Source organism: Molothrus ater, chromosome 8 (assembly GCF_012460135.2).
Source record: "Molothrus ater isolate BHLD 08-10-18 breed brown headed cowbird chromosome 8, BPBGC_Mater_1.1, whole genome shotgun sequence".
NCBI lineage: Eukaryota > Metazoa > Chordata > Aves > Passeriformes > Icteridae > Molothrus > Molothrus ater.
Window position 1 is genome coordinate 26800731 of NC_050485.2, and position 16067 is coordinate 26816797.

At 43.1% G+C, this 16067-nt stretch overlaps 1 protein-coding gene across 1 annotated transcript; it reads left to right on the top strand.

Annotated features, from left to right (window-relative positions):
- The first annotated feature begins 4881 nt into the window (after positions 1-4881).
- Positions 4882-12810, top strand: TECTB (tectorin beta). Its single transcript, XM_036385908.2, has 10 exons — positions 4882-4957; positions 6593-6783; positions 7183-7325; positions 7406-7478; positions 8791-8894; positions 8974-9057; positions 9256-9418; positions 11164-11233; positions 12105-12137; positions 12626-12810. The coding sequence occupies exons 1-10, from the start codon at positions 4882-4884 to the stop codon at positions 12676-12678; spliced, it is 990 nt and encodes a 329-aa protein (XP_036241801.1). The 3' UTR covers positions 12679-12810.
- The last annotated feature ends 3257 nt before the right edge of the window (positions 12811-16067 follow it).

Genomic DNA, 16067 nt, shown 5'->3' on the forward strand with positions numbered 1-16067 from the left:
CTTCAGCCACGATTTTGTGTTCAGCAAGATTTGCTGTTGTAAATATCTGTTTTGAACAGCAGAATTATCAAGGCTTCTTCAGCTGAGAGACTGTCCTCTCTCACACCCCAGGAGTGCGTGTACCAGCAGCAGCACTGTCTCACCAAGCTCATGGCTGCAGGTGATTGCTGAAAAATTATGATTCAGTGTTGCATAGTTACACAGACAGACAGCTAACACATGAGTAAGTCAAGAGCAGAAGACTTCTTCTCTTCCAGTGGCCTGAACATCCATCTCTGGTTTTTATGTGACTCTTCCATGAGGACAGTTTCCTCTGATTTCCCCTTCTTCTGATAGGTCTTGTGCCATTTACTGAACAATATCAGCCACTTGGAGACTTGGGGTGCAGGAGATCTGTGTGTCCCAGGCTCTCTGTACGTTCATGCATTGCACTATAATCTGCTCACAAGGCTAAAACATTCATAGAATAGAACTGTAGAATCATTTAGGTTGGAAAAAGCTCTTGAGGTCCAACTGTGCTAACTGCCAAGACCACCACTAAGCATGTCCTTTAGTGCCACATCTGCATGTACCTCCAGGGATGGTGACTCAGTCATGTGCTGAAGTGAGTGACCAGCCATGTGCCATGAGTAATAAACTACTGGAAAGGTATTTACACTGTAAAAGGCAAAACAATCCTAAATCCCTAAGGTATTTATGACTTGAGGGAATAAGTCTACACAGCACAGCTCAATCAGGCTTCAGAAAAATTTGATTGTACTAATACAGTGCTGCACTTCCAAGAGGATCCACTCAGATCAGGCCAAATATAAATGCAGCTGCTATGCTTCCAGACCCAGCATGGATGTCTGCTATGCCTGTGGGATAAATACACCTCTTATCTTAGACAAAACTGAGTATGCCAGGTTTTGGTGTGTGGAAACACCATCATTTATACATTGCAGCCTCTAGATGAGTGTCAGCTGATCTGCCTTCCCCTGGAATCAGCTGCCTGTGTCCATTGATCCTCATTATCCCGTAAGTCCTTCCATATAGCTGAGGGACTCTTCAGGTTTATTGTTTTGTCCAAAACCAATGAAAACTGGATGTTGCTATATCCCTTGCAGGTTCAAACAGCAGAACCTGATTTGCTTCATGTAAGAGTCAGACAGTTGATACTCACACAGCTTTCCATGACAATGTGAGGAACAAGGCTGGAGACACAAGCTGCCCTTGTAGGTGGAATCCACAATAAGGCCTTCATTTGCTCTTGGTTGAAATCTGTACAAATACTTAGGTTGCTGAGATTATTCAATGGTTTTGGAAAGACTCAGGGAACTGCAACAATCCTCAATGGTCTGCTTTGCAAGTTAATGGCTTTCCTTTTTCAGTGTGAGCATTTACTGAGAGAAACATAACCCTTCCCCGAGCCTTCACCTCTGATCAGTGCAGGTATCAAATGCTGGTTGGCTTAGGTACATTCTGTGCTTGTTTCTCATGCAAATGCAAACTACTATACACCAGCTGGCACCACTGCCAAATTTGTTTCATGGTTTTCATTCTGTTTTCTACCTTTTGCCCAAAAGGAGTATTATGTACATGGAGATAAGTTTTCTGTGAGAAGATAGTGAGATATTTATTTTCTCATACAAATTATGGGATTAGATCCATTTTGGAGTAATTCCACTGAAACCTGTACTGTTATACCAATGATAATTTAATTAGTGTATTTGCTAAAAATTATCAGTAAAAAGCTAATCTGTGTTTTAAATGCTTTGTTAATTTTATGGTGAGGTGGACCACTTACATAATTTTTAGCAAGGCATTTACACTATGCCTAATCAAGGTTAGCCAAATATCTTATGCTCCAAATCAGCCCTGTGTGTGCAGGCCTGATAGGCCAAGTCCAACCTCAGGACTGAATCTGATTCTTTGAGTTTGAAGAATTAGCTTGTACACAGCCATGAGTCCTTTCTCATGCCCAAGTCACAAGCCCTCTTCTGCAAGTGTCCCCTTGTTTCTGGGCTAAATATTCTTGTCAACAGGGTTGATCATAAAGTCTTACCAGAAACCCTGGTTTCTTCTTCCAGACCAAAAACACCCTCACAGACAGAAAGACAAAAAATAGTGCATGTTGACACAGTGTATATTTAGATTTAGCCTTAGGAAATCATAATTAGGCCTGAATCCCTGCAGGATTGGGGTGAGGCTAGAAAATAGACACCTAGAGTTAAATCTTCCTTGCTTTAGGATTTCTGATGAGGATAATCTCTAGTTAGAGAGATCAATAATTAGAAATGATTGATGAGCTTTGCTTCTTGTTCAGTGGATTGTTCTTTAATTCAATTAAAATAACAACAAACCCTGCCCAGAGGATTTTATCCGTGTGTCCATCTTTAAGTAATCTCATTTAAATCAGAATGTGGTGGCTTGCAGGCTCACAAGAGCAGTAAGAGCAACTCTTTACAAAGCTTCAATCTTAGTTCAGACTTGATATTTGAAATTAAGCACCAACACGGCTTTTCAACATTTTAGGGCTTTGGATCAGCTTTTCAACCTTTGTTTAGGGCTTTGGATCAGTTTGCCAGAAGAAGTCACCCTGATCACTTAATTCTTCATGTCACTGCAGATTCACCTGCACACGACCATCGCCGAGCAGCCCTCACAATGCAGGTGCACCCATGGCCTTGCTTTGCTCAGGTCTTCTGGCTTGAGACTTCTTGTAGTGAATTCTGTCCTCACTCACAGGCCAGCTAAAAACTCCTTGTTGAGCATTTCAGGTTTAGGTCAGGGCCACCATGCTCTTCCATTCCACTATCTCCCTCAAAAACTCCAGACTATTGACAACTGGTACAGCTTTATTACTGTGCCACCCTGTTTGCCAAACACTGCATGAGAGAAGGCAGATCCACACCAAAGTCCTGCCATGGATGGGGCAGAACAAGGTTCTGCACAAGAGGAGCTACCAGACCATCTGTGAGGAGCCCCACAGGTGTTTAGTGACTCAAGACAGGTATTGGAGGTGGTTCAACAGCACATGGGACTGGGTAGGGCTTGGGACACAGTGCCCAAAGCTGAGCCTGGGCCAGTTCCCATGGCAAGACTGTTTAAAGCCCATATTCTGTATAAAATAGCAGTAGTGCACCCACTATTTCTGGGCCTTTCACTATAAGCTGACACAAACAGGATGTAATGGGGCACCAGAAAATCCCACCAGCTAGACAAGACTTTCACAGGCAACTTCATGACTGGTGGTCATACAAAGAGTAAATTTGTTTCAGTTTTCTGTGCAATAGTAAATTTTATACAATCTACAGTTTAATATTCAATATATATTACACAGTCTTATGTGCATTTAGTATTATGTAGCATAATGCTAAGGTTTATAGAAGAGCCTGCCTAAACTCAGATTACCTGCCTGTGAGCTTTTAGGAAAAAAAAAAAGTAAAAAAAAACAACTCCAAAGGTAAATATATGATCTGTTGTCACCACTTTTGTTCATTTGTATGGCACAAAAGCTTGACATTCTCAATAAGCCATGTAAGACAAGCAGGTAATTCCTATAAATATGTTTTCACTGAATTCTAGAAGGCAGCTGTACCTTCACCTCTCCAGAAATTTTACATCTTCCTAATAAACTCACAAACCAAAAAATTTTGTACCTTCAGCAGGTTTCTGTTCACTTGTTTGCAAGATCAGTAAAAAACCACTGTAAAAAGATTTGTAAAAATCAAATAGCAGCAATGCAGACTCATCTAGGGGAAGAGAACTGCTTTTCTATAACTCTTTTTTTCCTCTCACACTGGACAATACTGGCAGGTTGAGATTTAACCAGAGATGGGCTCCTTTTACAAGATTGCTTATATAAAGCGAAGATAACACCACCTGGGTTCATTTGAAAGAGGACATCTTGGAAAGAGCTGACAGCGCTGCTTTTGGAATAAGACTGGAATGAAAATCTGAAATAATTGGCTCCTTCCTGTCTCATAGGTATAACCCTTAATTTCTTGTAGAATGCATGGGATGATAATTAGAAGGAATTGTCACTGCTATGCACTTTAAGACCCTTTTATAAACTCATATATATTTATATATTTTTTAAATAGAGGCTGAGTGAAAATGTTGAAATTGATTGGTTTTGTTAGAATTACTGAAATGGAATGATTTTTTTTTTTCCTGTAAATGATATTTCTTACTTCTGACTTAGACTGCTTAGTGATGTGTGTATGAGGGCTGATAATGAAGAGTGTCTTCAAAGGGAAATTATGAGATCTGCAGTCCCAGTCCCACAGGCTGTATATGTTTATCCCCTGTGGGAAACAGCTTTCAGGTTGGAGGCCTGAAATGTAAATGCAAATAACTTCTATGGATGTTTTCCTCGAAACTCAACATTTAGCAGCAAAGGAGAAAATGCATTAATCACCAAAACTGAGCTATCTTAAATTTATATGCATCAGAATACCAATCACCACAGAGAATACTTTCAGCACTAAATTTTAAGCACATTATATATGTTCTTGTGTCATATTTCTTCTTGTAATTTCTATTTCCTCTTTTTTTTCAAATCCCACTGTTTCAGTTTCATTTGGTTATATTAACACTTTAGGTTTAGACTATTTGCAAGAAATCAAACTAGAAGAATTAAAAGCCACCACTAAACTGAAATAGTGAAATTGTCACAATAGTGACCCAGTTATAGCAATGGTCTTTGAAAGATTTACCCTATATTTGCAATTAGATTGGCTGACAGGATATCAGTAATGTTATTTTTTCTCTCTGCAAAAATTACATTTTAACAGTAGCTACTACAAGCTCAGGACTGCAGACAATTAATTGTTTTTATTTCCACTTTTAAAGACATTTTCAGCTTTTATTTCCTGTGTCCTTAGATCATTGCAAGAAATGGTGACTCTTGCTATTTATCTGCTGGTCATCTTGGCTCGAGGTCTTGCAGGGCCTTGCACTCCAAATAAAGCAGGTAAAATAACTTAAGTCTCCTAAGATCTTCTCCTCTAATTAAGATGCCACAGAGTTTTTTCATTCAAAATCAAAAGGTTTTCCTTCAGAAAGTTAAACTGTGGATTCTGTAGAGCTAATCCTTAAATTTCTTTTAATGACCTGCCTTGAGCTAGCACAGTAAAGAATGTTCCATACAAGTCCTAACCCCACCAAGAATTAGGCATGTAGCTAATTCTGTGCAATTACCATAGTGCAAGAAAGTTAATCACAAAAGCATAAAGTAGTAAAGGGAACAAAAACAATTAGAAATTTTCTGTAACAGTACAGGCTAGATGTAGCAGATCTTTGCTGCCCAAACTGGGCTGTAGTCCCACAGACTACAGTCAGATTGCCAGACCTGTAAAATAGATTTCACTACAATTACAAAATGTGCTCTAGAAATGTGTTGGAATATGCCACAATTTAGTGTTTGCTTCTTAGTACATGACTGCTGTCAGGTTGCTGTCAGCCATTTCATGGTATATCTAAAGTATTTGGCCCTCTAGCCATTTATTTCAGTACCTTTATTTGCACAAGCGCTTTCTCTGAACTACAGGAATTTTCATAGCTCTAAGCTGCCAGTTTTAAATCTGAGCATTAACACAAGCAGAATCAGCTTGCATGTGCTGAAGGTTTGTTAATCAGAAAAAGCAAATCGTTAATGTCTCTACTTGACTTTCCCAGATTATTCCCTAGCAGACATGGAAAGGCTGCAAAATGAAGCTTTTAGCAGAAAAAATGAGAGTGGCAAGGGCTTTAAAAGAAGTAACTGAATAATTCCAGGGAGGGTACCTTTTTTTCTCACTCTAGTAATTGGAAGTCTTCCTCAGTATTCAGGTCACTAATGGTTAGTCAATATTTGCCCTTAAAATTTCCATTGGATGTTCAAATTAGCTGTGCCTGTGAAAAATATCCAATTCTGCTGTCACGAAGGTATCAGTCTGTCTGTCTGTTATGATGTTCAGCATTCATGTGTGTATTAGCAATCACCATGTCTGGAAATACACAGCACTGCTGTTAACAGGGCTGGGAGTTTGCGTCATTTCCTATTGTTGTTAGCAGGCCTAGGTTCAGTTTTAGATCTTGGCTTTTGACTTGACAATTGGAAAAATTCAGTTTGCGCTGGATTTCTAGTGCCAGTCCAAGAAAAGAAAAGGCAGAATGTCTATTGTGGCCAAGATTTATACACCAGTACAAAACAGTGCAGATCTACAAAACCTACCAAACAACCTCACTGATATTATTTTTACAGAGTCAGTGGTGTTACAGAAGCCAGCTTTGCAGCATAAGTTAATGAGACATTTTCAGTGCAGTCCTTTTTTACTTCACGTTCCTCGGCAGTGTCTCTGCTTTTCAATCAGCTATTCCAGAAAGATAAAAAATTTTCACTAAGTTCTGCATTGATTAGAAGGCAAAGGCTAAACTCCTCCAAGAGGACAGAATTTAACAACCTAAAGGTCTGTTTTGTGTAGCAAAAGCTGCTCTCATTAGGAGACCTTCCAGCACACACCCCTGTTCACAGAAGGTTAAGCCCAATGGAAAGTAAGTGGGTGGACCTACCTCTTTGAAAGGAAGTTACTCCTGAATAACTCCAGGTGTATCATTTTCCTTCCAGATGTAATTCTGGTGTACTGCTATCCTAAAACCATCATTACCAGAATTCCAGAGTGTCCTTATGGATGGGAGGTTAATCAGCTGGCACTTGGAGGCATTTGCTACAATGGGATCCACGATTCAGGATATTACCAATTCACAATCCCAGACCTGTCACCTAAAAACAAATCATACTGTGGCACCCAATCAGAGGTAAGACTATGAAGGTCAGCATTTCTGACTCAGGAAATGGCTGCACTCACTTGAGAGAGTTCTATCCTCTTCAGCTTGAAGTAAGCTTTAGGTACCAATGGAAGAAGGAGGCAAACTGCAGAGTGAAGCAGAAGGAAGAATCACACAGGCTGTGCTTTTCAGTTCCAGGCAAAATGCTCACTGGCTTAGGGATATTAGTCTGCTGTTCACCTGCACCTGTGTTACACAGAACTTATGTTTAGTAAGGCATATGAATAGGCAGCAGAGCATATAAAGAGCTACCAAACCATGTTTCCTTGGGGAGCCTGTTTTGATGCCAGAGTCTTCATGTTTCAAAGTTTATTCCTGATTCCTCAAGGACTCAGTACTGCCCACATTTCTCTGTCTCACCATCCACAGTTCAAGAATCCCGTGTATCACTTCTATAACTCCATCGTCTCCAATGACTCCTCAGTGATTGTGAAGAGCCAGCCTGTGAATTACTCATTCACCTGCACATACAATGCCAACTACCTGGTGAACCAGGCTGCCTTCGACCAAAGGTATATCCTCTCCTGGGAGTGTGTCTCACCCTGTCCTCATCACCATGCCTCACTCATGCAGAATTTTGTCCTGTCCCCAGGGTGGCCACTGTCCATGTGAAGAACGGGAGCTCCGGCTCATTTGAAAGCCAGCTGTCCCTCAACTTCTACTCTGTAAGCGCTCTTTGCCACTCACACCTTCACCTTTACCTTACAAAGGCTTCAGCCAAAGGGCTGGAAAAAACAGGGCTGCTGCTCCTGACTTTTATGTGTCATGGAGCACATTACTAGCCTGGAACAGATAATTGCAGTGAGATTGGCAGGGGTTCTTGTTTCTGCTGATTAACAGGGATATACTTAAAGTGAACAGAGCAGACTCATGCCAACTGTTCTTTTAATCCCTCACAATCAGACAGATTTTTCTGCTGAGAGGTACATTTCTAACCTGCTGACAGGTTTTATAAGAAAAATCAAAACTTGTGAGTAGTCCCACTGCAAGATCAGCATGAATCTGCACATACTCCTGGCCTTGCATGGCCTCTATAGACACAGCAAAGCTCCCTGCATTTCTCTTGCAGCTTTCTCCCTGATCCTCTCACCTGACAGATATTTCATATACCCCACAGATCTTTAGGTCATGCTGGACTTTTGTTGCCAAAATATTGTCCCTTGATATCAGGCAGGTCTTTTGAAGCATCCCTCTCCTCTCTGTAGCTCCACTGCACTGCTGGAACAGCCAGCTCCTAATCCTGGAATCTTTTCTCCACAAAAGCACAGTCAAAAGCTCCAGAACAGCCTCTCTATTTTAGCACAACTAGAAAAAGCACAACTAGGAACATACTGTGTTAAAATTATAGGCCAGGTAAAAGGAGTATTTACCACTAGGTAAGTTAGATAGATATTCTTTTTTAGTAAGATATTCTTTTTACAATTCTGGTGCTAGCTTTGTTACCATCTTACCCAACAAGAAGCACTGGGATTTAAAGTAGGCATTTCACTGTATTTGTAACAAAAACTTTTCACCTGAGCACCACACTGCTCCATGTTCAGCAGACTGGCTTTTTTCTTGTGATTTCTGCTTGTCTTCCTTCCTTTTCTCCAACACGTGGCCATGTCCCAACTCCATTCCCATTCTATACACTCACCTTCACTCTCACTCCCACCAGCTTCCCCCACCACCAGAAGCAGCAGCAGCAAGCTTGCTTCCCACCCATGCTCTGTGGGAATACATGCAATACATGCTACAACCCCAACAGCATCAAGTTTTCTCACTGATCATCATTATACACCAAATATTAATAAAAATATTTTTAAACATCATCTTGGGTTTGCAATAGTCCTACTAGCAGTGTAGAGTTTGGAGGTTGCAGGTTATAAGAACCCAGATTTTCTGGGGCCCATCTCTGCAGTGGTGTCTGAAGTTGAATCATGCCTTGCTTTGCATGTTACAAGTAATGTATGATGCCTTTGTCTTTGTCTTTCAAAGAATGCCAAGTTCTCAAGTATAAAGGAAGCCCCCTTTGTGGTTGAAACATCAGAAATTGGTTCTGACATATTTGCTGGAGTGGAAGCCAAGGGCTTAAGTGACAGGTAGGCAAAGGAAGGGGGAATGAGTAATAAATTGGCAACTGGGACATTCCTTGCTAATCTGGGGTTTGTATCTCCCCAGGTTTAAAGTTGTTCTCAACAACTGCTGGGCAACTCCCTCCTCAGAGTATTTCTACCAGATCCACTGGCCTTTGATCACTAAGGGGTAGGTGCTGGTGGGACCTTGGGGAGCCCCTCTACTCAGCCCAGCCCTGAGGATGACTGCGAAGCTGGTTGTGGGGTATAAGGGAGCAAAGGAAAAGCTGGCCCACAGCAGGGCAAATGCTTTCATCAGATGTCACCTCAGGAGATGTCTCACTGAGGCCACGGGGGCTCTGACACTGCTTCTCCACACACAACACAGGTGTGCCACGGACTACTCCATCCTAGTGCACGAGAACGGGAAAACGAACCGGGCCACGTTCCAGTTCAACGCCTTCCGCTTCCGCAACATCCCCAAGCTGTCCAAGGTCTGGCTGCACTGCGAGACGCACGTCTGCGACAGCGAGAAGTTCTCCTGCCCCGTGGTAAGAGAAACACACGGTGCCACCTTCAGACAGAGGATGGCCAGCCCTCCCCGAGGGTATGCAGGCACAGAGGCAGCGCCAGGGCTCTCAGCAGATGGCGGCAGGCACTGGGTGAGCCCAGCTGTGCAGCCCGACCCCTGTCATGTCACAGGCAACATTGGGAAACTTGTTTAAATGTATTGAGAAATAAGGTAGCCATTAAAAACTCAGCTCCTGTTGATATCCCAGACTGCAGTCCTGTCTGACAAACAGCTACAGTTAAACACAAGCCTAGAAAAAAGGAGAAAGTTGAGCTTTTTCCATTTTACCAAGTATCTTGGTGCTAACAGCACCCTGGGGGCAATGGGAGTCCCAAAGCACCCAGTCCCCCTTCCCGAGGAAATTCCTCCCTGCCATGCTGCAGTAAGTTATTGCTCTTGCAGACATCCTACTCTGCATAAAATACATAAATTGTCTCTGGAGCAGGAACTGAGGTAGAAGAGTGGATTCTTGTGTCCTTAGATGGGAGTATGGTGAGGGTGCTATACAGGCACATAATTTAGCAAGGGCAGGTGCCCATAAAATGTCTTTCTTTAAAGACTTCTCTCTCCACCCTTGACCAAGTCAGAGCTTTGCCATTCTTTCTCTCATGCAATGAAATAGAATTTTATTTAACCTAAAATGAAAGCACAAAATACTCCTTGGCCAACATGCTGTCATTTCAACAACAAATGTTTCTTGCTGGAGAAGAGAAAACATTACTCCTCCTGGTGAGCCCAATTTTTCATTCTAACCCCTTTCTCAGTCCAGGAGCAAATTAAGGCAGCATTTTGCAATATACAGCCTCAGTGCTAAGCAGGAGGAACTGACTTGTGAAAAATTTGCATGTCTGACAAAAGCACATTGTTAGAAATTATAAGATTCAAAAGCAACAGAAAAAAGTCTACAATTTTGTAGATTTTTAAGATTTCTTAAACTTTTTATCCAGCCACAGTTCAGAGTTAAAAAAACCCACAAACCCATTACTTCATATGTGCCCCTCTGGCAGTACTGTCAAACACCTACATCATCCTTTCAGGCACTGTGTGGAATTCCCACCTCACCCTCCAGTGCAGGATAATTGCTCAATCAGGCAACATCCCTCGAGTCCAGTTCCCACTCAAAAATGCAGCTGGGGGTCTCCTGCAATTAAGGTTGAACCAAGCCGGTGGCCTGTGCTTACAAGCAACTCATAACCAGAATTACTGCATGCTGAGTTTGTAACAAAAATGCCCCCAGCTGGGGATCTGCAAAGGTCAGGAGATGCACAAGGACCTTTAGTCTGCAGAGCACTGCCTCCAATACAGACCTTGTCAGCTGTGACAGGCATCATTAGTGCTGGACATGAGCTGATCAATTTGGAAAGGATTTGGTGCTTCCTGTTTCTACCCAATGGGCAACAATTATCATCAGCAATAAACAACCCAGAAGCCTTCACAGAGGTCAGGGGTTAAACAGATGGAGCTCAATTTCCCTCTTCTTGACAGGAGTTTTGTTTAAGGCAGGGTGGGAAAGGCAGCCTGCCAAAATCTTCAAAAAAATGAACGGTAAGGCTCTCTTTAAATCTCTCCTGCACTAAAATCCCCAATAATTACATGCAGAAAAAAAAATCCCTAGAAAATATGCAGCAATTTCCTTGGTTGGAAACATAAGAATTGTGCCTGTGGGGTTTTTTAAATAATTCTTAATTGTTTTGGTATACATGGGTTTCTCTCTGCTCTCTTGAGACATGCGACAAGCGCAAGCAGCGCGCAGAACAAACCGGAGGTGTTCTGGTGGCAGAGATCACCGTGCGCAGTAAGTGCCTGGGCTCCTGGGGTGCTTCTCCCTTTGGGAAGCAATGAAGCTGGCAGATAGGAGCAAGCAGAGGGAGCCACAGCCCTCTGCCAGACCCCTTTCCCCTGGGGCAGCAGGAGTCTTGGTCCCCTCCAACTCTGGCAGAAGAGCTCAGTGACATTCTCTTCGCTTGCCAAGTGAGTCAGGGCACCCCTTTGGCATTTATGATAAATGGCCAAACCACTGACACACAGAGCTGGCAGTGAAAGCTCTGCTCACCTGCCTGTGACCTCAGCAGCAGTTCAGACATGCTCTGACAGGTTGCACAGGAGTGGGAGAGAGGTCAGAAGCAGCAGGAAAGCTTTTCTTTACGCTGTGGGTCCGTACTTTAGCATATCCACAACACTTTCATATGTTGCAGGGATGGTTTGTGCCTATCCCTCCTGAAACGCTGATGGCACTGCCATCGGCCTTCCTCACAGCAGAGCAACGTTCCCTCCAACTGCTACCTCCTGCAGGCACCAGGGATTTCTCTCTGAGCTGGTTCATCTTTTGAAACAAGTCCTTGGAACAAACAATGTTTTTACTAGAGCCCTTTATACTAGTTTATCAACTGTATCTGCACCAATCTGAAAGCCAATTTAAAATTACAAATACAGACACAGTGGAATTATTACAAGCCATTATGTTGCACCAGTAAACCCCTATCAATGTTAGAAGGTAAAAGAACTGAGGATCCTTTTATAACTTCAAACAGTAAATCCAAGAGGAAGAAATATTCAGAATTTCAAAATGTGACAAATGTTTCCTGTACTTTTACAAAGCACACCTGTGCACTTTTCCTATTTTAATCATCATCCTGATGTAATCTTTTTCTTCCTCTTTTATACAGGCAAAGGTTTATCCAGATTTTACACACTCTCAGGTAAACAGCAAAGTATGACAATGAAAGTATCAATCCCAAATATGCATTTTGAGTGTCTTTGTCAACATAAAATCCATAGCTGAAAGAAAAAAACCTGAAATATCAGTAAATTTGACAGAAGAATGAACATTTCAAAATCAGTTTTTATTTCCTAGTGTAATATACTTTGTTTTCCTTCTTTTGGTACATCCCTCACACCATTCAATAAAATCACAGCAATTACTTCCAATACAGAACAATCTTCTTTCTCTAATTGTCACACCCTCTTCCCAAAAAGGAACAATCATGTTTTACTGGGTTAACAGGGGTGTCTGAAAGCATTTCTGATTGGAAAGGCTTTGAAACACACCTTTCAAAGTCTATTTGTTAACACTAGATATGTTGACAGAGTCACATTAGGGCATGCAGTTTTATTGAATGGGGTGGGAAGAGAAGGTGAAAGGGAGCTGACAGGAAGTACTCACATATGGCCTGTGTTTCTCTTGCAGATGTCATCTTCCACCTACTTTTTGTGATTGGATTTTCTGCTATTTTATTATAAAATGCAGCCCAGCTGTACTTCGTAACTTTCCTCGATCCTGTTTGGACCTGGACTTCTTTACTAAAGATGTTTATGTTGCAGAGGAAAAAGGAAAGCCACTAAAAATCCTTGTGCACCATTTTACCAGATAAATAAAACATTCTATGAGCTTTGTGCCTCAAATTCTGGAAAATCCCAAAGCAGATTTGCTTCTCCCAAGTCTCTGCTGGCATTTTGAACTAGTGAAAACCCTTGGGTTATGTATTCTGCCAGTGCCTCCTTGCAAAAAGCTGTGATGGCAGTAGGACTTGTTTCTGAACAGAATACAGAGTTGTGCAAACTCAGCATTTTTCAGTGCCAAATTTACCTTCAGGGTCCCCCTTCCCTGCCAGTCTCAGTGTGGTACCAAACTCCCCTCCAGGCCTGGTCATCCAAAGTCCCAGTTTGTTCTGTGAAGTCTTGCAACAAAACAAAAAACAGCCTAACATGTCAAGGATGGGAGGAAAGGGCGCTTTTCTTGTAGCAGTAATTAGAAGGTGCTCAGAGTTAATTACCTGACATTTCTTTCCTGATTCTCAGTGTTGTCAGTATTGATTGGTTGGATTAAGTAGAGCACACTGTAGGAGTAGGATGTCTTGCTGACTGGACAGGCTCAGTGCTGGATGGTTACATAGTGTGGGTGCCTATTGAGCACATCTGAGACTGGAAAACAATATAATGAGCTTTGCACTTCCTTGAAGGCATAGCCAGTGGCAGACACAGCAGCGTCCAGGTGTTAGGTCTGTACCTGAGCAACACAACAAGACAAAAACAGTGGAAAGGGAAATCATGATTTATAAATAGCAGGAAATGTCAAGACACGAAGCAATTCCCCAAAAAGCATAACAGTATGTTCCTTACTTCCATTAGTTACTTGAACAATATTGGAAAAAAAACCCTTGAAAGTGTCAGAAACATCCTTAGAACTTTTCCATGAAACTTCCAGGATCCTAAATGTGAAAGAGGGAAGAATGACTACAGTTGTTACACTTCCAATTAACAAACACGGTGGGTGTACCTGTGCTTGCATACACTGAAGCAAAAGCGCATTACAGATTTTTTTACTGTTGTTTGTAGAGAGGGAGCCTCCTGAATAACTCTCTGAAGGATTTTCAGCTCCCTTATAAAGCTCATTTTCAGCTCCCTGGTAAAGCTCATTTTCGGTAAAAGCTCATTGTAATGAAGATAATGCAAAGCTAGAACACGCATCCATTACACCCCAGCGATAAAATAAGCACATTTCAGTGCATTTCCAGGGGCTCCTTTCGCTGCTCCCGGGGCAGGCTCGGTCCGTGGGTGCTGCCGGGCGCGGAGGGCGCGGGGAGCGGGCGCCGTTCCCCGCCGGGCACAGCAGAGGGCGCTGCGGGGACAGCGCCGAGCTCCGCCGGGCCCGCGGCTCCTCCGCAGGACGTTCTGATCCGGGATCGCCGTCCCTCAGGCTCTGGGCCGCGTTTGCCGCATTCCCTCCCTCTCCTCCCTCTCCTCCCTCTGCTTTCCTCCCTCTCCTCTGCTCTCCTCCTCTCTGCCCGTTGCTCCGCAGGACGTTCTGACCGGGATAATCGCCACTCAGGCTCTGGGCCGCGTTTGCTGCATTCCCTCCCTTTCCTTCCTCTGCTCTCCTCCCACTGACACCCCGCGTTTCAGCACCTCCGAGCGGCGTTTGCCTCTTCAAATTCTTGTCCTTCTCCGAAGCTTGTTTCTTGTGCCTCGCTTTTACAATAGTCACTGCACTCCTGTCGCGGCTGTTTTGTGCCGAAAGACTTGGCAGGTTGGTTCATTCCTTTCTGGTTATGCAAGAAGTGTGGCTTTGGAACCAACCGTGCAGGATTGCAGGAGCTGTGGATGTGCCTGTTGATTCCCATGCCGCTCCTGCTGGCCGTGGGATGGAGCCTGTGGCGCACACATCTGTCCATGTGGAACATACATCTGTCCCTGTGGCACACGCATCTCCTGTGCCCGTGGCACACACATCTCCTATCCCCGTGGCACACACATCTGTTCGTGTGGCACACACATCTCCTGTCCCCATGGCACACACATCTCCTCTCCGTGTGGCTCACACATCTCCTGTCCCCACGGCACGCACATCTGTGTGGCACACACATCTCCTGTCCCTGTGGCACACACATCTTCTGTGTGGCACACACATCTCCTGTCCGTGTGGCACACACATCTGTCCATGCTCCTGCACTGAGCAGAGCTCGGGCAGCCCTCCTGCCTGCTCTGCTCCGTATCACTGTCTCCCAACAGTCTAGAAATGGCTTGTTGCCAAAAACTATCACAACACAACTGAAAAAGAGCTGCCAGGACTGTGGAAAGGTCTATCTGTTGGAGAAGACAGCAACACATGAACAGGTTTCAGCTCAAGAAGTACTGCTCCATAAGAAAGCAAATGTTGTCCATCCTAAATAGTTTGCATAAAAAGATATCCACCTTCTTTTTTCCCAATGCTGCATATGGGTCATCAGAAAATGTATCAGAAAATGCAATGATTGCTAAAGATTTTAGCACAAGATGAAGTTTGATTGACTTCATCATTTCAGATGGAGTAAAATCCAATCTTTTCTAGTCAGGGCATGAAGATGCTTGCCTTGATCTCTGCATCTGAAAGCCAAACACAAGTCTCCCCATGGAAACATAGGGACAGGAAGATTATTTAGGGAGGATGCAGATAATCTGTTTAGAACCCAACATTTGTCTCCACAAAGATTCCAGTTGGGCTTTGTCCCAGTTCTTCCTTCCATTTGGATGAACTCTAATGAGACATGAATTTCTGCATGCTTTCCTTCCCACAGTTTGGCACTGCAATGCTGAAGCACAAGGTCACAGAGGTCATGACAAGAAGTAGGAGAGAAATGAACACACACAGGCGTCATGATGATAACAACACAGGTTGCAGCACAATGTTGCCAGTACAGTGACACACTTTACACAATATTTTCTTCATTAAATAGAGGTTCACTTCTCACTTGCAAATGGTAAACAGCATTAACCTGGGTGGCCTTTATTTGACAGTCACTGCAGATGCAAATAACAATTCAGAAGAGATCCAACAAAAACTGCCAATGAAAGAATGAGTCAAATCTTACACAAAATGAGCAAGAATGCCACAATGCAAGCTAGTACCTTCTATTGTGGACAATCTATCCTTAGTATTCCCAAACAAGCAGTGCTGTTGGCACTGTGATTCCTGTCCTGCCGCCCCATGTTCAATAGTGAAGAAGGAGCAAGTACCAAGACTGTCAAGTCAGAATTAATTATGGTCAGTCATTAATGCCTCATGTCCTGTGCTGGGATCTCACAATTTCAAATGCAAACTTTAGAATTAAACCTCAGTAGGTGTTTGCTGGGGGACATGCACACGATCCTGC

What these genes read in the sequence shown, in the direction of transcription:
- TECTB (XM_036385908.2), top strand. Translation starts at nt 4,882, where the DNA reads ATGGTGACTCTTGCTATTTATCTGCTGGTCATCTTGGCTCGAGGTCTT. An exon ending in CAGGCTGCCTTCGACCAAAG is followed by an intron (nt 7,326 to 7,405) that starts GTATATCCTCTC and finishes TCCTGTCCCCAG; the next exon opens with GGTGGCCACTGTCCATGTGA. An exon ending in GCCAAGGGCTTAAGTGACAG is followed by an intron (nt 8,895 to 8,973) that starts GTAGGCAAAGGA and finishes GTATCTCCCCAG; the next exon opens with GTTTAAAGTTGTTCTCAACA.